This window comes from Sturnira hondurensis, unplaced genomic scaffold (genome assembly GCF_014824575.4).
Source record: "Sturnira hondurensis isolate 20B ecotype Veracruz unplaced genomic scaffold, ASM1482457v3 Scaffold0017254, whole genome shotgun sequence".
Lineage (NCBI taxonomy): Eukaryota > Metazoa > Chordata > Mammalia > Chiroptera > Phyllostomidae > Sturnira > Sturnira hondurensis.
Window position 1 is genome coordinate 2,709,728 of NW_028089885.1, and position 23,373 is coordinate 2,733,100.

General features: G+C 53.1%; 5 gene segments (V, D, J or C); all 5 read right to left on the reverse strand.

Moving 5' to 3' along the window:
* Positions 1-1,240: 1,240 nt before the first annotated feature.
* LOC119001866 (Ig lambda chain C region-like) lies at positions 1,241-17,630 on the reverse strand. The segment is given in 4 exon segments: positions 1,241-1,401; positions 14,788-15,107; positions 16,330-16,537; positions 17,526-17,630. Coding segments are annotated over 3 exon segments (633 nt in total).
* Positions 1,247-4,772, reverse strand: LOC119001876 (Ig lambda chain C region-like). The segment is given in 3 exon segments: positions 1,247-1,721; positions 2,942-2,981; positions 4,758-4,772. Coding segments are annotated over 3 exon segments (375 nt in total).
* LOC119001865 (Ig lambda chain C region-like) lies at positions 10,619-12,779 on the reverse strand. The segment is given in 3 exon segments: positions 10,619-11,098; positions 12,548-12,682; positions 12,767-12,779. Coding segments are annotated over 3 exon segments (468 nt in total).
* Positions 17,631-18,081: 451 nt separating the features above from the next.
* Positions 18,082-19,226, reverse strand: LOC119001867 (immunoglobulin lambda constant 1-like). The segment is given in 2 exon segments: positions 18,082-18,547; positions 19,202-19,226. Coding segments are annotated over 2 exon segments (345 nt in total).
* A 3,705-nt stretch (positions 19,227-22,931) lies between these two features.
* LOC119001879 (Ig lambda chain C region-like) lies at positions 22,932-23,370 on the reverse strand (the record flags this gene model as incomplete). The annotated part of the segment is given in 1 exon segment: positions 22,932-23,370. A coding segment is annotated over 1 exon segment (276 nt), but the record flags the coding sequence as incomplete, so codon positions are not given.
* Between the last annotated feature and the right edge of the window lie 3 nt (positions 23,371-23,373).

Below are 23,373 nucleotides of genomic sequence, written 5' to 3' on the forward strand. Positions count from 1 at the left end.
TGTCCTGCTTCCTGATGGCGGACACTACCTGCTGCCTGCGGGAACCAGCTGTGTGTTTGCTGCAGGGCAGTCAGTGTCTCACTGAGCTACGGTCCTGTGAGGGACTTTGGGACACATGCTTATGAGACACATTGGTCCAGATTTCAGCGCCTCTGTGGTGATAGGCAGATGAGAAAAATCCTCACCTTATAAAGGTCACCCCAATGGGTTTCATGAGGGAACAGGGAAGTTAAACAGTTGTTCCTGTAAGAGCAAGGCTTAGCTCAAGGGCCTTTTTCTCCCAAATTCCTGCCATTGACCTTCCCGGAAACTCTTCATTTCTACCTGACCCTGAAACGTGCCCAGAAGCCTCTCACTCAGCCCTTTTCCCTTCTCTGGTGACAAAGGTCCCTGGGGCCAGCCTAGCAGGACAAGAACATCTTTTGGGTCATGGCTTCCCCCAGTACTGAGATCACAGGTGGTTCCTGGGGAAGGGGTGGGGGAGAGGCCAGGGACACAGGACGTCATGCAGGAATGACCCCTGAGTCTGGGAGAGTAACCCTTTATCGCGGAGACGTCATCAATTGCTGAACAGGCATACAGTCACACAGTGATAAATGACCAGGGTTTTATTGAGGAAAAAGTAGAAATGGGGAGGCATTGAGACCAACCCAGTCTNTTCCTGATGGCGGACACCACCTGCTGCCTAGGGGAATCAGCTGTGTGTTTGCTGCGCGACAGTCAGTGTCTCACTGAGCTACGGTCCCGTGAGGGACTTTGGGACACATGCTTATGAGACACATTGGTCCAGATTTCAGCGCCTCTGTGGTGATAGGCAGATGAGAAAAATCCTCACCTTATAAAGATCACCCCAATGGGTTTCATGAGGGAACAGGGAAGTTAAACAGTTCTTCCTGTAAGAGCAAGGCTTAGCTCAAGGGCCTTTTTCTTCCAAATTCCTGCCATTGACCTTCCCGGAAACTCTTCATTTCTACCTGACCCTGAAACGTGCCCAGAAACCTCTCACTCAGCCCTTTTCCCTTCCCTGGTGACAAAGGTCCCTGGGGCCAGCCTAGCAGGACAAGAACATCTTTTGGGTCATGGCTTCCCCCAGTACTGAGATCACAGGTGGTTCCTGGGGAAGGGGTGGGGGAGAGGCCAGGGACACAGGACTTCATGCTGGAATGACCCCTGAGTCTGGGAGAGTAACACTTCATACCAGAGACGTCATCAATTGCTGAACAGGCATACAGTCACACAGTGATAGATGACCAGGGTTTTATTGAGGAAAAAGTAGAAATGGGGAGGCATTGAGACCAACCCAGTCTGAGCAGACAGGCAGGCAGTCCCAGGGGCACAGTGGGGAGGTGGCAAATGGGAGATGTGAGTAAGCAGAGACCCAGAATATGGGGGCTCAGAGTCCTAGGAGCACTCGGAGGGGACCACTGCCTTGTCCACAGTGCGGCCATCGTGCGTCACGTGGCAGCTGAACTGGCTGGCAGATTTCCACTTGCTGGCTGACATGCTCAGGTAGCTGCTGGCTGCATACTTGTTGTTGCTCTGCTTGGAGGGCTTGGTGGTCTCCACGCCCTGGGAGACAGGGCTGCCATTCTCCTTCCAGGCCACTGTCACGTCTCCGGGGTAGAAGTCACTGATCAGACACACCAGTGTGGCCTTGTTGTTGCTGAGCTCCTCAGTGGATGGCGGGAAGAGAGTGACTGAGGGTGCGGACTTGGGCTGACCTGTGGGGTGGGGGAGGGGGAGGAGGTCAGGTGTCTATCTCAGAGGCTACTCTGGGTCTGAGTGTCCTTGCCATGCACAACAGTTAGGTGTGCTCTTAACGCAAGTTTTCACTTTTCTGAGAAATCGGAGCCTTGACACCTTGTCCTTTACGTGTCCTTGGTGTCTTCCTCTGCTCCACTGACGTCTGACTGGCACCCTCTTGGCTGTGCTTATTCCTGATAACAGGGTGTGTCTGGCCTTCTGTTTGTCCCCAGAGAAGAAGATATGAGCTGTCTGATCTCCTCTGGGGCCAGTCTCTGCACATTTCTGACCCGAGAAACCTCTTCTGGGCTTCTGGGGTCCCCGTTCGAAGGAGTCAGTTTTTCTCTGAAATCTGTCTCCTGGACCTTCTCTGTCATAGTAGCATCTTGTCTAGTCCACGAAATGTCTTTCTGTCTGTCCTCTGTCTCTGTGCTTGTACATGTGTCACACCCCCCGCACACTCGGCACACTGGTCACACAGCTAGAGTATTCATGGTGTAGATTGTGCCTTTGTTTGTGTGAAGTTTGTGCTGCCGAGACTGAGGGACCCGCCTGGTCCTCATCCCCGGTCATTGCATGACCCTTCCTCCAGCACCTTCTCCTCCCCACTGTGTATTCTCTCCTGTAGGGCTCTCCCATCCCAGTTGGTAAAGGACACTACATGGCAGCTCTGCGCTGGTGCCCAGAGTCCTGCATATTTCCCTGCCCGTGATCATAACCCCACACTCCTGAGCTCCTTCCCTTAACTTTACCCCTGTGTGTCTCTAGCCATGACCCTGAGGGTTCTTGTTCCTTGAGAAGTCTACACATTGTAACCCCCTCAATACTACTTACCCATTCTGTCCCCCAAAGATGGGACCCCTAGTAACCCCTGGAAATAAATCTGGAACACTGGGACTCAAAAGACAACACAGAACAGAGGCTGTCATGAATCCCGCCTGACCCAGGGATACAGAGAGGGATCTTCAAGTCACTCTGTGCATTCCTCTGTCTGCGGGGTCACATGTGAGTATCTGATAGTGACCATGGAGATAAGCAAGACAGTAAGAAGAAGGAGAGGAGGAGCCCAGGGTCCCAAGGCTTTAGGTCGGGGCTGAAAGCTTGGCTACAGGCTGAGACTAAACCCAGGAAAGGGGCACAAACAGCAGAAAATTGCCCCAAAGTGTATGAGAGCAAGAAGAATGGGAGAGAGACTCACCTAGGACGGTCAGATGGGTTCCTTGGCCGAACACAACACACTGTGACACAGACTCAGACAAAAACCCATCTCTGGGAGGCCCTGCCCCACCCCTGAGCCCCCACCTGCAACTGATGGAGGAAGCCCGAGTCTGTGCCCCAGGCTGCTGTCTGCTCAGCATGAGGCACATGTACTCACTCCCCTACAAGCAGCTTCAGGGAAGGTGAAATGGGCCATGAGCAGCAAGAGTGCTGTGGGAAGGAATTCTCCCAGTTCACTTTGGTGTCTGACATGATGTCCCTACTATGTCTCCTGGGATTTGGGAGGAGTTTGAAGGGCACTGGTGTCCCCATGGATGGGTTTCCATGGCAATGGACGACACATCTCTCATAAGTTCAAATCACCGAAATTTGCTGGTGGCATGAAAGGAGGGCAGAACACATCCCCGCCTCTGTATCTTTCCCTTCCTGGGAGAGGCACGTGGCATGTGGACAGAGTCTATCAGCTACCTGCTATGTCCCCCACCATCACATCAGGGAGCCAGCCTTATCTTTTCCAGTGACAGCCTAATATGGGACTGCAGTGCGTGAAGTCAGGGTGGCCTTGTAGGAAATGGCTGCCTTCCTTTAAGGTCAACTTGAGTGTTCTCTCTGGTCCCTTAACCTGGTCTCATGTTGAGAAGGGTCTGGTGCTGTCAGTGTTATTTTGCTTCATTCACATGGGGACATGAGCAGCACCTTTACTGTGGCCCTAAATCCCCCTCACATTGAAGGGGACTTGTGCCAGGGGCTCATTTCAGGCCAAGTGTTGGTCTGCCCAAGATGAGGCCCATAGTGTTGTGACCCAGAAGTAGGAGACATAGAGATCCCCTGGGGTCAAGTCAGGGCATCCAGAGGAGCCTCCACACTACTGCTCTCCATGGACAAATGTCCACATTTGCAGCCACACTGTGGTCATACCAAGAGGACAATGGCTGCCTGTTCACACAGCAGACACGTTCACACCGTGTCCTTTGTCACATCACTCAGCAGCAATCGTTCACCATGACAGGAAGGCAGGGCCAAAAGGACGTTCTGTGACCTGGCGGACAACAGAGGAGAGTCTCCATTGCTCCCTTCTTCCTGGTGTGAAGCGCCCTGCGGGGTGAGGAGAGAGCTGCTGAAGGCTCTGCCTGTGGGGCCCTCAGAGCAGGAGGAGGGCAGAGCTGAGAATTCCCATGATGCATTCCTTCCTATCTGGTGGGCAAGTCATTGCACAGGACAGCAGCTTAGGCCACTCAAAGTAGGCCAATCTGACCTGTGTCCCTTGGTGCAAAGTCAGCAACCATCCTGGGAGCAATTCTGCCCCAGTCCAACCTGGACCTCATGAAGCCTCTGAGGCCAGAACCACTTTGTAGGAACACGAGGCAGAGAAACCCACCCAGGTACTGCGTGGGGAGCCTGGGGACTGCACCCTGACCCTGGGAGACACAGTACCACCAGCCCTTCCAGGCCTGCACCCACCTCCTTGCATGAAAATCTGGAGCAAATTGAGACACACTTAGAGAGCCGGCATCTGCCAAAAACTATGTGGAACTTCATCTAATCCCCGTACAGAGAGAAAACAAACTAACAAACAATAAACATAACCAAGTACAACTCTATGTAAAATATAATCAAGAAAATACACTATGAAAAAAATGAATCATTAAATGAGAAAGTGCTTTTTTGATATCAGTAATTATTGATACTTTCTGCTCAGGTTTGACCATGATACCGTAGTTATCCCTAGGGCCTTACCTCTCAGTACACTCACAAAATACTTNGGGTCAAGTCAGGGCATCCAGAGGAGCCTCCACACTGCTGCTCTCCATGGACAAATGTCCACATTTGCAGCCACATTGTGGTCATACCAAGAGGACAATGGCTGCCTGTTCACAGCAGACACGTTCACACCGTGTCCTTTGTCACATCACTCAGCAGCAATCGTTCACCATGGCAGAAAGGCAGGGCCAAAAGGACGTTCTGTGACCTGGCGGACAACAGAGGAGAGTCTCCATTGCTCCCTTCTTCCTGGTGTGAAGCGCACTGCGGGTGAGGAGAGAGCTGCTGAAGGCTCTGCCTGTGAGGCACTCAGAACAGGGGGAGGGCAGAGCAGAGAATTCCCATGATGCATTCCTTCCTATCTGGTGGGCGAGTTATTGCACAGGACAGCAGCTAAGCCCACTCAAACTAGGCCAATCTGACCTGTGTCCCTTGGTGCAAAGTCAGCAACCATCCTGGGAACAATTCTGCCCCAGTCTAACCTGGACCTCATGAAGCCTCTGAGGCCAGAAACACTTTGTAGGAACACGAGGCAGAGAAACCCACCCAGGTACTGCGTGGGGAGCCTGGGGACTGCACCCTGACCCTGGGAGACACAGTACCACCAGCCCTTCCAGGCCTGCACCCACCTCCTTGCATGAAAATCTGGAGCAAATTGAGACACACTTAGAGAACCGGCATCTGCCAAAAACTATGTGGAACTTCATCTAATCCCCGTACAGAAAGAAAACAAACTAACAAACAATAAACATAACCAAGTACAACTCTATGTAAAATATAATCAAGAAAATACACTATGAAAAAAATGAATCATTAAATGAGAAAGTGCTTTTTTGATATCAGTAATTATTGATACTTTCTGCTCAGGTTTGACCATGATACCGTAGTTATCCCTAGGGCCTTACCTCTCAGTACACTCACAAAATACTTACCGATGAAGAGTTACATCTGGGATTTGCTTGAACATAATGCATAAGATAGGAGTTAATAGGGTTGTGTTGGCTGAGCGTGATAAGGGAATCGGTGACTTTTTGGGGACTTGTTGATAAAAACACGAGATCATTTCTACTCATCTGCGTTTTCATTTTTGTGTCTCCAGTTTTCCACAATAAAAAACCACACAAAGTGAATGGGAAACGGTGTAACGTGGAAGGGACACTCAGGCCTTGTAGCACAGGGCCACCAAGATGAGAGAGAGCTGGGCGACCCTTTCCCTGGAGGGACCCAAACATTCAGATTCAGGGGAGGGGTCAGACAGATGCTGTGGGACAGTGGGACCACCAGTCCTCCTTCCACGTGTTTGGGTGTGACTGGGGCAGAGGCAGTTGTGATGAGGCTCCAAGGAGGCCCCTCCTGCTCTGTTGTGGCTCCAGAGCTCCCTGCCCTTATAGCCCCTGTCCCTGGGCTGCTGTGGACACCCAGCAGCAGTGCTGAGGGCAGCTCCAAGTCACCAAAGAGCTGGAGGTTCACACAGGGAAGCCAGAGAGTCTGGCAGCTGTGGGCTGGCAGCCTGCTGGGCCTGCACATCTGTGAGCTGACTATACCCCGTCAGGGCCTGGGACGGGGGTGGGTGTCTCTGACAGCAGGCTGCAGGTGTACCAGGCAGGGGCTGAACCACAGTGAGTGACAACTGAGGTTCTATGCACAGGGGTCTGAAATCACCTACGCACCCTGAAAATAGGACTTTGCTGTACCCCCCAACCACACTCACTTTACTCTGAACTAATCTTCACCAAGATAACTTCACCCCCTCCTCTGAAAGTGACCTCCTTCCTTATGTCCTTATTGACCCAGGACAGTTTCCTTTCTCAGTGACCCTGTGTTTTTGTGTCTCCCTCTCATTCAGGCTGAAATCATCAGCTCTGTCCATCACCCAGCCCTAAAAGGGCTCTTTCCCTGACCAAATTCAGATGTCCACACTCTTCATGGTTATGGTGCAGCCAGGATAATCTTGAGCTTGAATTTGATCCCCAAAACATCTGAACATAAACTTCTTGCCTCTGTGTTTCAGTCTCACATTTCACTCTCCTCCTTTCTCCCTGATTCTTCCTAAGGGCCCCCGGATCCCTGTCATTCAGCCCTTCTCCCTCCCCAGGGGACAGAGCCTGCATTAAGTGGGTCTCCCTGCAGGACAGGTGCCTGCTGAGGATCAGGCTTTCCACCAAACACAGAGCTAGCATGCTCCCTGGAGAACTGGGTGGAAGGACAGTGATAAAGAGGAATTTGTGTTGTAACTACCCCCTCCCTTAATTACTGACCCTTTACCCTAGAGACCCATACAGACACAGAATTCACATCACAAGTTTATGATAAATGATCAGGTCTTTATTAAGGAGAAGTAGAGAAGGGACGCGGGTGAGATGTGTCCCGTCAGAACTGACTGGGGATGAAGGGAGTCCCTGGATTCCAGTGGAGAAGAGGGAAACAGGCGATCTGGCTGAGCAGGACCCTGAATGTGTGGGCTCAGTGTCCTAGGAGCACTCGGAGGGGACCACTGCCTTGTCCACAGTGTGGCCATCGTGCGTCACGTGGCAGCTGAACTGGCTGGCAGATTTCCACTTGCTGGCTGACATGCTCAGGTAGCTGCTGGCTGCATACTTGTTGTTGCTCTGCTTGGAGGGCTTGGTGGTCTCCACGCCCTGGGAGACAGGGCTGCCATTCTCCTTCCAGGCGACCGTCACGTCTCCGGGGTAGAAGTCACTGATCAGACACACCAGTGTGGCCTTGTTGTTGCTGAGCTCCTCAGTGGAGGGTGGGAAGAGAGTGACTGAGGGTGCAGACTTGGGCTGACCTGTGGGGTAGTGGCAGGAGGTCAGGTGTCTAGTTCAGAGGGCAGTCTGGGTCTGAGGGTCCTTCTTAGGTGCAACAGATTGCTTTGTTTGCAAAGCAACTCCCCAGGTTTCTGAGAAACCTGGACTCTGGACACGTGCCTTCACCTGTCCTTTGGACCCTTATCTGTCATACAGAGATGTTACTGTCCCCCTCTTGGCTATGCTTATTCCTCATAACAGGGTGTGTGTGTCCCTCTATTTGTCCCCAGAGAAGAAGATATGAGCTCTCTGAGCTCTTCTGTGGCCAATCTCGGTACCATTCCGACCTGAGCCTTCTCTGCTGGTCTCAGGTTCTTTGTTCAGAGGCATCAGTTTTTCCCTGAAATCTCTCCAGGAACTTCCCTGACACAGCAGGTCTTAGGGGGTCAAAGAGAAGCCTTTCAGTCTGTCCTCAGCCTCTGTCCTTGTACCTTTGTCACACCCCCTGCACACTCAGGATACTGATCCTACAACAACTAGACTCTTCATGCTGTGGAGTGTGCCTTTTTGTGTGTGAAGTTTGTCTTGCAGGGAGTGAGGGACCTGCTTTGTCCTCATCTCCTGTCATTGCATGACCCTTCCCTCAGAACCTTCTCCTCCCCACTGTGTTCTCTCTCCTGCAGGGCTCTCCCCTCCCAGTTGGTAAAGGACTCGGCATGACAGCTGTGTGCAGGCCCCCTAAGGCTGCATATTTCCTGGCCTGTGATCATAACCTCACACTCTGGAATCCTTCACTTAACTCTACACCTGCGTGTCTCTAGCCATAACCTCGAGAATTCTTGTTCCTTCTAAAGTCTGCACATCATCATTCCCTCAGTACTATTTATCCATTCTCCCCCCCGAAGATGGGCCCATCAGTAACCCCTGGAAATAAATCTACAACACCGGGACTGGAAGGGGAACACAGATTGGAGCCCCTCATGAATCCAGCCTGACCGTGGCAGACCCAGACAAGAGCCCACAAGTCACTCTGTCCATCCACCCATTTGTGCAGTCGAGGTCTGAAGGTCTGGTAGTGACCACTGGAGACAAGAAAGACATTAAGAAGAGGGACAGAGGGAGCTCAGGATCCCCAGGTAGGGATGCTGTGTGAAGGCTTTGCTATACAGGATGTGACAAGACTCAGAAAAGGTTGCAAACAGCAGAAAATTTCCAAGCTGCTGGGAGAAGCAGGGAAGGAGGGGGAAGGAGAGACTCACCTAGGACGGTCAGATGGGTCCCTCCGCCGAACACACCACACTGTGACACAGGCTCATACAAAAACTCTGTGGGAGGCCCTGCCCCACCCTTGAGCCCCCCACTTGCAGCTGTGATGCAAGAAGACTGAGCCTCTGTCCCAGGCTCCTGTCTGCTCTGTGTAGGTCTCTGAAACCCCGACCCCACTCCCAGCTGCAACATTTAACTGCACCAGTATCTCCTTGTAGTCATGAGTAGGCTGCCTGGAAAGCCAGGCTCCAGAATGTAGGTGTTCTCTGGGATCCCTTGTCTCCATGACCTTCACCGGAACTGGAGACCAAATTCTTAGGAGACATTGTGCCATCAGGAGTCTAGTTCCACTTGAATGAGCAGAAGGTCTCTTCATTCAGGGGTTTGGAGATTCCACAAGTCCACCAGGGGAACCATGACCTTAAGGAGCAGTAGCCATAGGAATGTACCAGTGGACCCCAGCTGCACCCAGAGGTCTGAGCCTCATCTTCCCTGGGGACATATGAGTTTGGGATTGCCCCGAGGGATCCCTCAACCTGTATGGCGAGCATTGCCAGCCCGTCCTCCATGAGGATCTGTGGAGACTCCTCTTTTCCTTCCACAATCCGGTTTTATGGGATGAGGATCTGATGGTCTTGAATCCTACATTCATGCTCAGGGCGCCCTTTCAAGGTGGATTCCAGCCCAGGGTTTGGAAAGGCACAGGGACCAAGGATCATGTTGTCGTGTATATGCAGGAGCCATCAATTTTCCCAGGTGTGTCAGGGTCCCCAGAAGTCCCCTGCAGGGGCTCTAGCAGAGAAGTTCCATCATTGCGACCACACTGGGGTGGAAACTAGAGAATAATTTCCTTGTACTTGCACAGCAGATAAAGACACAATGTGTCATTTGTCATTGTTTTATATGTTGATTGTCCCCTTAATAGGGCCGAAGGGAATCTTATCCTCATTTTGTGAAGTGGGAAATAAAAGAAGATTCTTCACTTTCTGTTTTTCACTAGAGAACTCACACTCTTGTAAGAAGGAAGAGCAGCTGAAGGCTCCCTGGTGATGAGGCAAAGTGGGTGTGGTGTCCTGAGATTAAAGAAAGTGCTGAGTCACCAGGGAGGCAGTGGGGGGAGGGTGTGTGTGTGTGAGGGCTGACCCTGCTGTTTTCCAGAGTGCACAAGACCCCTGACCTGAGGACCTTTGAACCTCCCTCCTGCTACTCTCAACTTTCAGGTGACATGCCCTCTCTGGGACAGGACACGGTGCTCCCCCTGCACCCAGAAAGGTGCCCTTACTCAGCTCGTGTCCTGCCCTCACGATGGCGGACACCACCTGTTCCCTCCGGGAACCAGCTGTGTGTTTGCTGCAGGGGAGTCAGTGTCTGACTGAGCTAGGGTCCCATGAGGGACTTTGAGATACATGCTTAAGGGACACATTGGTCCAGATTTCTGTGGCTCTGTGGTGACAGGCAGATGACAAAAGTCTTCACCTCAAATGGTTCACCTCTGTGGGTTTCTTGAGGAAATGGGGAAGTTAAACAGCTGTACCTGTAAGAACGAGGCTTGGCTCAAGGGCCTTCTTTTCCCAAACTTCTAACATTGACCCTCCCCAGCCTCATCATTTCCCACTGACCCTGAAAAGTGGCCAGAAGCCTCTCACTTAGCCTTTCTCCCTTCCCCGGTGACAAGGACCAGGTCCCTGGGGCCAGGCCTGCAGGGTCATCTTCTGGGTCATGCCTCCCCCCAGCACTGACATCATGGCTGGTTCCTGCAGAATAGGTGGGTGGGAGGCCAGGGAAGCAGTTTCACAATGGAGTCACCCCTGAACCTGGATGAGTAACCCTTTATCCTGGAGATGTCATCAGATGCTGAACACACATAGATCTACACAGTGATAAATGACCAGGGCTTTATTGAGAAAATGTAGAAATGGGAGAGGCACTGAGACCAGTCCAGTCTGAGCAGACAGGGGTGGCAGTCCCAGGGGCACAGTGGGGAGGTGGCAAATGGGAGATGTGAGTAAGCAGAGTCCCAGAATATGGGGGCTCAGTGTCCTAGGAGCACTCGGAGGGGACCACTGCCTTGTCCACAGTGCGGCCATCGTGCGTCACGTGGCAGCTGAACTGGCTGGCAGATTTCCACTTGCTGGCTGACATGCTCAGGTAGCTGCTGGCTGCATACTTGTTGTTGCTCTGCTTGGAGGGCTTGGTGGTCTCCACGCCCTGGGAGACAGGGCTGCCATTCTCCTTCCAGGCCACCGTCACGTCTCCTGGGTAGAAGTCACTGAGCAGACACACCAGTGTGGCCTTGTTGTTGCTGAGCTCCTCAGTGGATGGCGGGAAGAGAGTGACCGAGGGTGCAGACTTGGGCTGACCTGTGGGGTGGGGGAGGGGGAAGAGGTCAGGGTCTCAGGATCCATCCTGGAAGCTCCTGACCTCAGTCTTTAGACATTTATGCCAGTAGCAGGCACCCATTTTTAAGGCATGGACCCCAGTTCCATCTTGAGTCCCCTTTGTCCAGTCAGTGATGGGAGTGAGAATTCCTGTAGGGAAAATCTCAGTACCTGACTCTTGGGAGTGTTACTACCATTTTGCCCATCATTCGTGTCAGGTCCACTGTTCTCATTACCTGCCAGCCTACCCTTTGCTCCCCTGGTTCTGTCTCCTTTATCTTGAGAGCTCATCTGTCCTTAGAGAACGAGGACATCTATCCTTCTCACAACCCCTAGCCAATTCCTTTGCCCAGTGTCTTCACAAGAGGGCCTGTGTCTGTCCTGGGCTCAGGCTCTCCTTCATTTGAGGGATGGCATATGTTGCTCACAGTCCCCAGACCCCGTAGCTGCAGCCCCTGCCCTACTGCCTGCAGAGAACCCTTGAGGGCTACAGACGTGGGGATCGAGGGGTGTTATCACTGGGGGCTCACTTTTAGGGGGCTACCTGGGTTTCCATGGAACATGGCTGTTGAGTTCTTAGCCTGAGTCTGGGACTGTTCTGAGTGGGACTTCCTGTCCTGTAAGCTTGACTGGGGAATCTGGCTGTCTTAGAAGATCTATCTGCTAGGCCGGCTCTGCCCTGGTCACTTCTCCCAGGAGGTGACCCCAGCCTGTGTTCTGGGCACTTGTTCTAGGCTTGGGCAGTCATTGGGGCCCGACTGTCCCACGATCTATTCCATCTGGAGCTCCCACCACCTGTTCTGTCAGGAGGTCCTGCCACTTGTTCTGTCTGCGGGTTCAGCCCGTCTGGGGGAGGGAGAAAGATCCAGCACCCGAGGCTGTCTCATGGGAAATCTCCCTTCCACTCTGTCTGCCCTGTGCCTGTGTCTCCTCCTCGTGTCTGGGTCTCAGTGAGGATCTCCTCTTGTCGCCCCTCGCTAACTTCCACTTACCCAGAAGAGACAGAAGTCAAGAGTGACACACACATGTACCATTCAGCGGACCCCTGCTTTGTACCCACATCCCATACCCCTGGACGACCATGGAGAGACCCCTTCTCTCACGGCCCTTCAGCCTCTTCACTCTCCTAAGCCCTCAGCCTTGGGGATCTGAGGGACCAGGCTGCTGGAGGGGAAGAGGCAACGGCCCCTGAGACAGATCTCTGGGCCGCAGGGCAAAGTGGCAGAAAACAGAGCCTGGGACGCTCCCATCTTGTCCCCAGCAGGTGCCTCAGGAGTTAGGAATTAGAGGGCTAAGACAGACAGCCAAAGGTGGGAGTCCCAGGATGCCAGAGGGATTGCAACCCCATCTCAAGCCCATAAATGAGAAAAGGAGACCAATCCAGCCCAGGTTCACTCTGGACCCCAAGCAGGAGTGAAAGGGGAGACTCACCCAGGACGGTCAGAGAGGTCCCTCCGCCGAACACATAACACAGTGACACAGCCTCGAACACAAACCTCCTGTCACCCCCTCCAGCCCCTGCCCAGGCCCACCTGCAGCTGCACGGGAGGCCCGAGGTCCAGCCTCCTTGTCACGCATGCTGATCGGGCAGATGGGGGGTGGGGGCAGTTACAAGGGTGGCCCTGTGGATAGAAGTTCCATTCTCTGGACCTTGGGACTCCATGAGTTCTATCTAGGCTATCACGACGTGGCACGGCAGAGAATGTGCTAGTGCTGTCGGGATTTCCACCTGCTTCCACCTGTGGGAAGGAGCCGCATTCTGGCCGAACCCCCAGCACACTGTCACTGTGCAGTCGGTGCGGAGGGCTGTGTATACAGAACGGGGATGGAGCTGGGAGCCCTGAGGAGAGCTGGGAATTGTGGGGAGGTCCTGGATGCCATCACACCCCCAGCACAGGAGGTGGAGTCGGGTCAGGGGTGGGGATGGGGAGTGTGTGTGTGGGAGTATCACATTCACCCCCAGTCCCCAGACCAGTCTGCAGAGACCCATGTTGCGGTGTCCCTGCCTCAGCTGAGCCAGCCTCATTGGGACAGTCACTGAGCCCCTCCTGAACAGTGTGGGTAGCTTCAATCTGTGTGAGTCCATGGCTGAATTAGAGGTGGAATGGCCCCTTCAGGACCCTGCACGGTCAGGTAGGTGGTCACTTGTGCCAGTACAGTGTTTTCTGTGAGTGCTCAGTGTGCGAGTTCCTGAGCCTCCTTACACCCCGAGTGCCAGATGTCCCAGTTCACCAAAGTCACTCGCACAGGGTGCACCGCCAGCCTCCCAAAGACATTGCAGCCCTAGGCTGAACGTGTGTGTTGTGAGTGGGAACCTGACACCCAGGGGCTCAGCCCTCATTCTTGTCCTGTATGTCATCTGCAGGGCTCACTCAAGGTGCACACATGCCTGGGGTCCTTCTCTGACAGCTTCAGGGCCACCGAACACTCTCCCGTCCCCCTCCCCCCCGCCCTTGCCAGCCTATTGTTGAAGGCTGTTCCCCCTCCTAGAAACTCCATCAGGTTTCCCATCTCACTCTCAATCTGGACCAGCGTGTCCCTGCCCTTTGTCTGGTCCCTGACTGTCTCTAGAGCCGGGACTGCAGTGAGCTGCCTCTCTTTGTTCATGTGCACCTGGGGTCCCAACCGAACCCTTTCTCCCTGAACTTCTCCAGGGCTTCTCAGAACGATGCCCTTTAAGGGCATCTTTGTCAATGGACCTGTGTCTTCATGAACATCATGTGTGTGAGTGTATGTGTATGTGGGCCTACACGTGTGTGTGTGTTACTGTTCTAATTTCACCCATAGGAGGTGAACTGATTATTGAAGAGTCAATGGCCCATTCTCAGAATTTGATTCCTGACTTTGATAGAGGTGCAGGCAGGTCACTGGGAACACTAGACATTAGACCTTGTGGTGGGATGAGTAGGGGCCGGCCTGGAAAGGGATGGAGAGAGCAGGCCTGTCCTGTCTCTGAGGGGCCTCACATAGAGCGGGGACCCTGCTGATACCTGTGAGAGGTGAGGGTCACTGCAGAGAGTGTGAGAGTGAGCGACCAGGTCCTAGAGACTGAGGGTCCTGTGGTGAGAGTGTCAGTGAGGGACTGGTAACTGAAGACATCACATGTCCTCACCGGGAGAGCAGGAATAGTGGTGGTGGGGTGTATAAGCAGGAAGGGAGTTCCTAAACCTGAGGATGAGAAGCTTCCCGATGGGGTGGGGGCCATGCAAGGCTAGTGAAGAAGAAGAATGAGGATTCCCCGGAAGTGCGCTCAAGCAGGACTTTGCTGTCTGTGGGGACCAAGCCTTGGGATTGGACATGGTCCACAGGACGAAAGCAGTAGTAGGACAGCTGCAAAGGGAGGGCTCTCCTGGGCCATGCTGCCCTCTCCTCCTTTCTGGAACATTCTACAGGCCGTTGAGATTAGGAGTGAAACTGCCACTTAGGGAAACACGGAGGCTATTTTCCTGAAGATGTTTCTCATGGCCAGAGGGTTGTGTCCACTTTGCATTTGGTGGACTTTGGACACAAATGAGTAAAGCAAAGATGAGCAGAAAACATGGTGTCTGATTGACCAGGCAGGTATTTTATTGATAGATGATTCTATTCAGGAGGGAGATGGATTGGGGTTTGGTAGGGAGATTTGTCCAGGGTCCTGTGGTTCCAACCAAGGGAGTTGCAGAGTGAGGGACCTAGGAACACTCTGAGGGGACCACCGCCTTCTCCACGGTGCGGCCATCGTGCGTCACGTGGCAGCTGAACTGGCTGGCAGATTTCCACTTGCTGGCTGACATGCTCAGGTAGCTGCTGGCCGCATACTTGTTGTTGCTCTGCTTGGAGGGCTTGGTGGTCTCCACGCCCTGGGAGACAGGGCTGCCATTCTCCTTCCAGGCCACTGTCACGTCTCCGGGGTAGAAGTCACTGAGCAGACACACCAGTGTGGCCTTGTTGTTGCTGAGCTCCTCAGTGGAGGGTGGGAAGAGAGTGACTGAGGGTGCAGACTTGGGCTGACCTGTCGGGTAGAAAAGGAGGGGAACAGGAGGTCAGGTGTCTAGTTCAGAGGGCAGTCTGGGTCTGAGGGTCCTTCTCATGTGCAACAGTTTGCTGTGTTGTTAATGCAAGTTCCCACTTCCCTGAGAAACCTGGAGCCCGGCACCTACTTTCACCTCTCTTTTGGACGAATATCTGTCATACAGACATCTGACTGTCATCCTCTTGGCTGTGCCTATTCCTCATGACCAGGTGTGTCTGGCCTTCTGTTTATCCTCAGAGAAGAAGATATGAGGTCTCTGAGCTCCTCTGGGGCCAGTCTCTGTACATTTCTGACCCGAGATTCCTCTGCTGGGCTCCTGGGGTCTCCGTTCGAAGGAGCCAATTTTTCTCTGAAATCTCTTTCTCCTGGCCCTTCTCTGTCATGGTAGAATCTTGGCTAGTCCAATAGATGTCTTTCAGTCTGTCCTCAGGTCTCTGTTTTTGCACATTTGTCACACCCCCTGCACACTCAGCCCACTGGTCATAGAGCTAGAGCTTCCCTGGTGCAGAGTCTGCCCTTTTTGGTGCGCAGTTTGTCCTGCAGAGACCCAGGGGCCCCCCTTGTCCTCGTGCCCTGTCATTGCATGACCCTTCCTCCAGCACCTTCTCCTCCCCACTGTGTTCTCTGTCCTTTAGGGCTCTCCTGTCCCAGTTGGTAAAGGACACTGCATGGCAGTTGTGTGCGGGCTCTGTCAGGGCCCGCACCGTTCCCAGGCCATGATCACGAATCTCTCATCTCTAGGAATGTTCCCTTCACCTCTGACCTGTGCCTCTATACCCAAGGTCCTGAGGGTCCAAGGGGTGTCGTAAAATTCTATGGGACCACACCTCAGGACGACTTACCCTCCTTTCCTCTTGAGAGAGGACTGCTAGTAACCTACTGCTCAAACAAATTTTTGGTACAAGAGGTTCGACGGGGAACTCAGAACACAGCCCATCAGGAATGCAGCCTGACTCTGGCAGACACAGAGAAGAGTCCCCGAGTCACTCTGTCCATTGCATCAGAGAAAGAGTTCTGAGAGTGCCCATGGAGACAAGCAGGACAGTAAGAGGAGGGAGAGGAGGAGCTCAGGGTCCCAAGTTTGAGATCCTGGCTGGAAGCTTGGCTACAGGCTGAGACTGAATTCAGGAAAGAAGCAGAAAGAGCAGAAAATTGCACAAAAGGGTGGGAGAGCGGGGAAGAAAGGGATGGAGAGACTCACCTAGGACGCTGAGATGGGTTCCTCCGCCGAACACCCAACACTGTGACACAACCTCATACAAAAACCTCTGTGGGAGGCCCTGCCCCACCCCTGAGCCCCCACCTGCAGCTGTGATGGAGGCAGCCTGGGCCTGAACCCGGGGTGTTGTCTGCTCTGTATGGGTCCCATAACCCCCACCCCAACTACAAGTTGCAGCAAGTAACAGGACCTATGATTCTATGCACTCAAGAGTAGGCTGCCAGGTTGGAGAATGTAGCAGTTCTCTGGGATCTCTTATCTCCATGACCTAGACCAGGACTGGAGATGCATTTCTTGGAGGCATTTGTGTCTGTAAGGGGTCAAGTTCCATGTGAATGAGCAGAAGGTCTCTTCTTTCAGGGGTTTGGAATGTCCTGCAGCCCCAGCAGGAAGGAGCGTGATGCTGGTGAGCGGTAGTCGAGAGAATGCACGTACAGATCCCAGCTGCGTCCTGAGGTCTCAGCCTCATCTTGCCTGTGGACCTGTGAGGTTGGGATTGCCCAGAGGGACTCCTCAATTTGTACTGCAAGGAATGCTAAGCTGTCCTCTGCCAGGAACTTGGGAGACTCCTTCTCTCTCCACGATCAGGTTTTATAGCATGAGGGTCTGGTTTCCCTGAATCCTACACTCGTGTTCAGGGCACTCCGTCAGGATGGATTCCAGCCCCGGGTTTGGAAAGGCACAGGGAGCAGCCATCATGGTGTCGTCCATATGAAGGAGCCGTGGATGTTCCCAGGTCCTGTCAGGGCCCAAGGGAGCCCCTTGCAGATTCTCTAGCAGAGAAGTTCCATCATTGCGACCACATTGGTGTGGACACTAGAGGATCATTGCCTTGTTCTCCCACAGCAGATACAGACACAGTGTGTCCTTTGTCATTGTTTTATATGTTAATTGTCCCCTTAGTAGGGCTGAAGAGAACCTTATCCTCATTTTGTGAAGTGGGAAATAAAAGAAGACTTTCTACTTTCTCTTCTTCACCAGGGAACACATACCCTGAAGGGATTGCCCCTGCTGTGTCCAGAGTGAAGAGGCCCCCTGCTTTGAGGTTTTCTCACCAGGCCTCCCTCTACTCATGACACCAGGCCACTCACCCTCTTTGGGACAGGACGTGCTGCCTCCTCAGTGCAGGGAACGGTGCCCTTCCTCGTCTCGTGTCCTACCCTCGTGATGGTGCTCACCTGCTCCCTCCCGGAAGGAGCTGTGTGTTTGCTGTAGGAACTGTCAGGGTGTTCCTGAGCTACGGTCCAGTGAGGGAGTTTGAGACAGGTCCTCAAGGGACACATTGCTCCAGATTTCTGTGGTGACAAGCCCATAACAAAACCCTCACCTTGTAATGGTTCACTCCAGTGGGTTTCTTGAGAAAACAGCAAAGTTAAACAGCTGTTCCTGTAAAACAAGGCTTGGCTGAAGGATCTTTTCCCCCAGATTCTTTACATTGACCCTCCCCGACTCTTTTCTTTTTCCCCCGACCCTAAAATGTGGTCAGAAGCCCCTCATTGAACCCTTCTCCCTTCCCAGATGACAAGGGTCCCTGGGGCCAGCAGTGCAGGTCAAGTTCATTTTCTGGGTCATGGCTCCACCCAGTACTGAAAACACAGCTGGTTCCTAGGGAGTAGATGGGTGGGAGGCCAGAGAAGCAGAATTTCATGCTAAAGCAATCCTTGAGTCTGGGTGAGGACCCTTGTATCCTGGAGACGACATCAGATGCTGAACACACATAAAGTCACACAATGATATATGACCAGGGTTTTATTGAGAAAATGGAGAAATGGGGAGGCAGTGACACCAGCCTAGTATTAGAATAGTGGTTGGGGGAATCCCAGGGGTACCATGGAGAGGTGGGGAATAGGTGTGGTCCCAGATTGTGTGGGCTCAGAGTCCTAGGAGCACTCGGAGGGGACCACTGCCTTGTCCACGGTGCGGCCATCGTGCGTCACGTGGCAGCTGAACTGGCTGGCAGATTTCCACTTGCTGGCTGACATGCTCAGGTAGCTGCTGGCCGCATACTTGTTGTTGCTCTGCTTGGAGGGCTTGGTGGTCTCCACGCCCTGGGAGACAGGGCTGCCATTCTCCTTCCAGGCCACCGTCACGTCTCCGGGGTAGAAGTCACTGATCAGACACACCAGTGTGGCCTTGTTGTTGCTGAGCTCCTCAGTGGATGGCGGGAAGAGAGTGACCGAGGGTATAGACTTGGGCTGACCTGTGGGGTGGGGGAGGGGGAGGAGGTCAGGTGTCTATCTCAGAGGCCACTCTGGGTCTGAGTGTCCTTGCCATGCACAACACTTAGCTGTGCTCTTAACACAAGTCCCCAGTTTCCTGAGAAACCGGGAGCCTGGGCCCCTGCCTTCACATGTCCTTCGATCCCTCTTCTACTCTACTGACACCAGACTGTCACCCTCTTGCCTCTGACTTTTCCTCATAACAGGGGCTGTCTGTCCTCTTTGTCCCTAGAGAGAAGATATGAGGTCTCTGAGCTCCTCTGGGGCCAGTCTCTGTACATTTCTGACCTGAGACTTCTGTTTTGAGCTCCTGGGATCTTTGTCTGAAGGGGTCACTTTTTCTCTGAAATCTTTCTCTCCTGGTCCTTCTCTGTCATGACAGCATCTTGACTCGTCAACAGACATTTTTGTTCTGTCCTCAGTCTCTGCCCTTGTACATTTATCCCACCCGCTGCAGGCTCAGGAAACTGGTCATACAGCTAGAGCCTTCATGCTGTAGGGTTGCCCTTCTCTGTGTGAAATTTGTCCTGGGGAGCCAGAGCAGGACAACTGTCCTCATGCCCTGCCACTGCACGACCCTTTCTCCAGCACCTTCTCCTCCCCACTGTGTTCTCTCTCCTGCACGGCTCTCCCACCCAAGACTGGTAAAGGATACTTCATGGCAGCTGTGTGCAGGCCCCATCCATGCCTGCATAGTTCCTGTCCCGTGACCATAATCCCGCACCCCGGAGGTCCTTCCATTAACTCTAAACCTGTGTGTCTCTAGCCATGGTCTTGAGGGTTCTGGGTTCTTGAAAAGTCTGCGTTTCATCACAGCCTCAATACTACTTATCCCCTCTTTTCCTTGAGGTGGGACCCCTAGTAACCCCTAGAAATAAATCTGATACACAGGGCCAGAAAGAGAGTGAAGAACAGAGGCCAGGAATCCAGCCTGAACCTGGCAGACACAGAGAAAAGTCCACAAATCACACGGTCTATTCCTTTGTCTCCGGGGCCAGAGCTGAAGGTTTGATAGTGGCCAGTGGGGGCAAGTAGGACAGTAGGAAGAGGAATAGGAGAAGTCAGAATCCCAGTAGCTGGGATCCTAGGTGAAATCTTGGCTATTGGATGGGGAAAGATGAAGAAAAGGAGTAGAATCAAAGGAAAATTTTCCAAGGTGCTGGGAGAGCAGGGAAGGACAGGGCATGAGAGACTCACCTAGGACGCTGAGATGGGTCCCTCCACCGAACACCCGACACTGTGACACAGGCTCATACAAAAACCTCTGAGGGAGGCCCTGCCCCACCCCTCAGCCCCCCACCTGCAGCTGTGATGGAGGAAGCCCAGGCCTGTGCCCCAGGCTGCTGTCCTCTCTCCGTGGGGCACACGCACTCCCTCCCCCACAAGCAGATGCAGGGTGGGTGACACAGGGCATGTATAGGGACAGGGTTTTGGGAAGCAATTCCCCCAGTTGGTTTTGGTGTCCAACATGCTGTCCCCCCTTGTGTCTCCTGGGATTTGGGATGAGTTTGGCAGGCACTGGTGTCACGATGATGGGTTTCCATGGCAATAGCTGGTGCATTGCTTATAGGTTCTAACCACCCCAATTCCTTGGAAAGATGATGAGGGGAGGGCAGAGTACAATCCTTCCTGTCTACTTTCCCTTCCAAAGAAGGGCAGGTGGCCTGTGTGCAGAGTCTATTGGCCAGTTTCTATGTCCTAACATCATGTAAATAGGAGTCCAGCCTTGTCTTCTCTAGTGACAGCCTAGTGTAGGACTGTACTGGGTGAAGTCAGGGTGCCCTAGTAGGAAATGGCTTCCTTCCTATAAGGTGACCTTGCGAGTGTTCCCTGTGGTCCCTCCATCTGATCTCATTTTGAGAAGGGTCTGGTGATGCCATGGTGGCTCTCCTTCATCAGAGGGGAATACGAGCAGCACCTTGACTGTGGCCCTAAATTCCCCTTTGCACTGAAGGGAATCTGTGCCAGGGTCTCATCTCGGGCCAAAAGGTGGTCTGCCCAAGATGAGACACATTACGGTGTGACCCTGAAGTAGGAGCCATAGAGATCACCTGGGGTCAGGTGACGGCATCCAGAAGCACCTTTCCCACCATAGAGGCTCCCAGGGGACAAATGTCCACATTTGCAGCCACACTGTGGTCATTATTGGAGAATGATGGTGCCAATTTCACACAGCAGACTCATTCACACCATGTCCTTTGCCACTTTGCTCAGCAGGAACCGTTCACCATGACAGGAAGGCAGGGCCAAAAGGACTTTCTGTGACCTGGCGGACAACAGAGGAGAGTCTCCATTGCTCCCTTCTTCCTGGTGTGAAGCGCCCTGCGGGGTGAGGAGAGAGCTGCTGAAGGCTCTGCCTGTGGGGCACTCAGAGCAGGAGGAGGGCAGAGCTAAGAATTCCCATGATGCATTCCTTCCTATCTGGTGGGCAAGTCATTGCACAAGACAGCAGCTTAGGCCACTCAAAGTAGGCCAATCTGACCCTAGGTGCAAAGTCAGCAACCATCTGGGATCAATTCTGCCCCAGTCCAACCTGGACCTCATGAAGCCTCTGAGGCCAGAACCACTTTGTAGGGACACGAGGCAGAGAAACCCACTCAGGTACTGTGTGGGGAGCCTGGGGACCACACCCTGACCCTGGGAGACACAGCACCACCAGCCCTTCCAGGCCCGAAGCTGCCTCCTTGCACGGAAATCTGGAGCAAATTGAGACACAGTTAGAGAGCCGGCATCTGCCAATCAGTATGTGGAACTTCATCTAATCCCCATACAGAGAGAAAACAAACTAACAAACAATAAACATAACCAAGTATAACTCTATGTAAACTATAATGAAGAAAATACACTATGAAAACAATGAATCATTTAATGAGAAAGTGCTTTTTTGATATCAGAAATTATTGATACTTTCTGCTGAGGCTTGACAATGATAACATAGTTACCCCTGAAGGCCCTGCCTCCCAGCACCCTGACAAAATACTTACAGATGAAGAGTTGCATCTGGGATTTGCTTGAACATATTGCATAAGATAGGAGTTACTATGGTTTTGTTGGCTGAGCGTGATAAGAGAATCAATGACTTGGGGGACTTGTTGATAAAAACATGAGGTCATTTCTATTCATCTGCGTTTTCATGTTTGTGTCTCCAGTTTTCCACAATAAAAAATCACACAAAGTGAATGGGAAAGTGGTGTAACATGGAAGGGACACTCAGGCCTTGTAGCAGCAGGGCCACCAAGATGAGAGAGAGCTGGGCAGCCCCTTCCCTGGAGGGACCCAAACGTTCAGATTCAGGGGAGGGGTCAGACAGATGCTGTGGGACACTGGGACCCCTAGTCCTCCTTCCACGTGTTTGGGTGTGATTGGAGCAGAGGCAGTTGTGATGAGGCTCCAAGGAGGCCCCTCCTGCTCTGTTGTGGCTCCAGAGCTCCCTGCCCTTATAGCCGCTGTCCCTGGGCTGCTGTGGACACCCAGCAGCAGTGCTGAGGGCAGCTCCAAGTCACCAAAGAGCTGGAGGTTCACACAGGGAAGCCAGAGAGTCTGGCAGCTGTGGGCTGGCAGCCTGCTGGGCCTGCACATCTGTGAGCTGACCACCCCCACCTCAGGGCCTGGGAGGGAGGGTGTCTCTGACACCAGGCTGCAGGTGCACCATGGACTTAGCCACAGCGAGTGACAACTGAGGGGCTGTGCACAGGGGGTCTGAAATCTCCCAGTCGCCATGAAAACAAGACCTTGCTGTACCCCCTGACCATGCTCACTTTACCCTGTGCTAATCTGCCCCAAGCTAACTTCACTCCCTCCTCTGAAAGTGACCTCTCTCCTGATGTCCTCACTGCACCCAGGACAGTGTTCTTTCTCAGTGACCCTGTGTTTTTGTGTCTCCCACTCATGCAGGCTGAAATCATCAGCTCTGTCCATCACCCAGGCCTAAATGAGCTCTCTCCCTGACTGAATTCAGATGTCCACACTCTTCATGGTTATGGTCCTTTAGTTCCTGGGTGGGGTAACCTTGAGCTTGAATTTGATCCCCAAAACATTTGAACATAAACTCCTGGCCTCTGTGCTTCAGGCTCCCCTGTCACCCTCCTCCTTTCTCCCTGATTGTTCCTCAGGGCCCCCAGATCCCGGTCACTCAGCCCTTCTCCCTTCCCAGGGGACAAAGCCTACATTCAGTGGGTCTCCCTGCAGGACAAGTACCTGCTGAGGATCAGGCTTTCCCCCAAACACAGAGCTAGCATGCTCCCTGGGGGATTGGGTGGCAGGACAATGACAAAGGGGAATTTGGGTTTTAACTACCCCCTCCTTTAATTACTGACCCTTTAACCTAGAGGCCCATCCAGACACAGAATTCACATCACAAGTTTATGATAAATGATCAGGTCTTTATTAAGGAGAAGTAGAGGAGGGACGGGGGTGAGATGTGTCCCGTCAGAACTGACTGGCGATGGAGGAAGTCCCTGGATTCCAGCTGAGGCTGGGGAACAGGCGAACTGGCTGAGCAGGACCCTGAATGTAGGGGCTCAGAGTCCTAGGAGCACTCGGAGGGGACCACTGCCTTCTCCACGGTGCGGCCATCGTGCGTCACGTGGCAGCTGAACTGGCTGGCAGATTTCCACTTGCTGGCTGACATGCTCAGGTAGCTGCTGGCTGCATACTTGTTGTTGCTCTGCTTGGAGGGCTTGGTGGTCTCCACGCCCTGGGAGACAGGGCTGCCATTCTCCTTCCAGGCCACTGTCACGTCTCCGGGGTAGAAGTCACTGATCAGACACACCAGTGTGGCCTTGTTGTTGCTGAGCTCCTCAGTGGA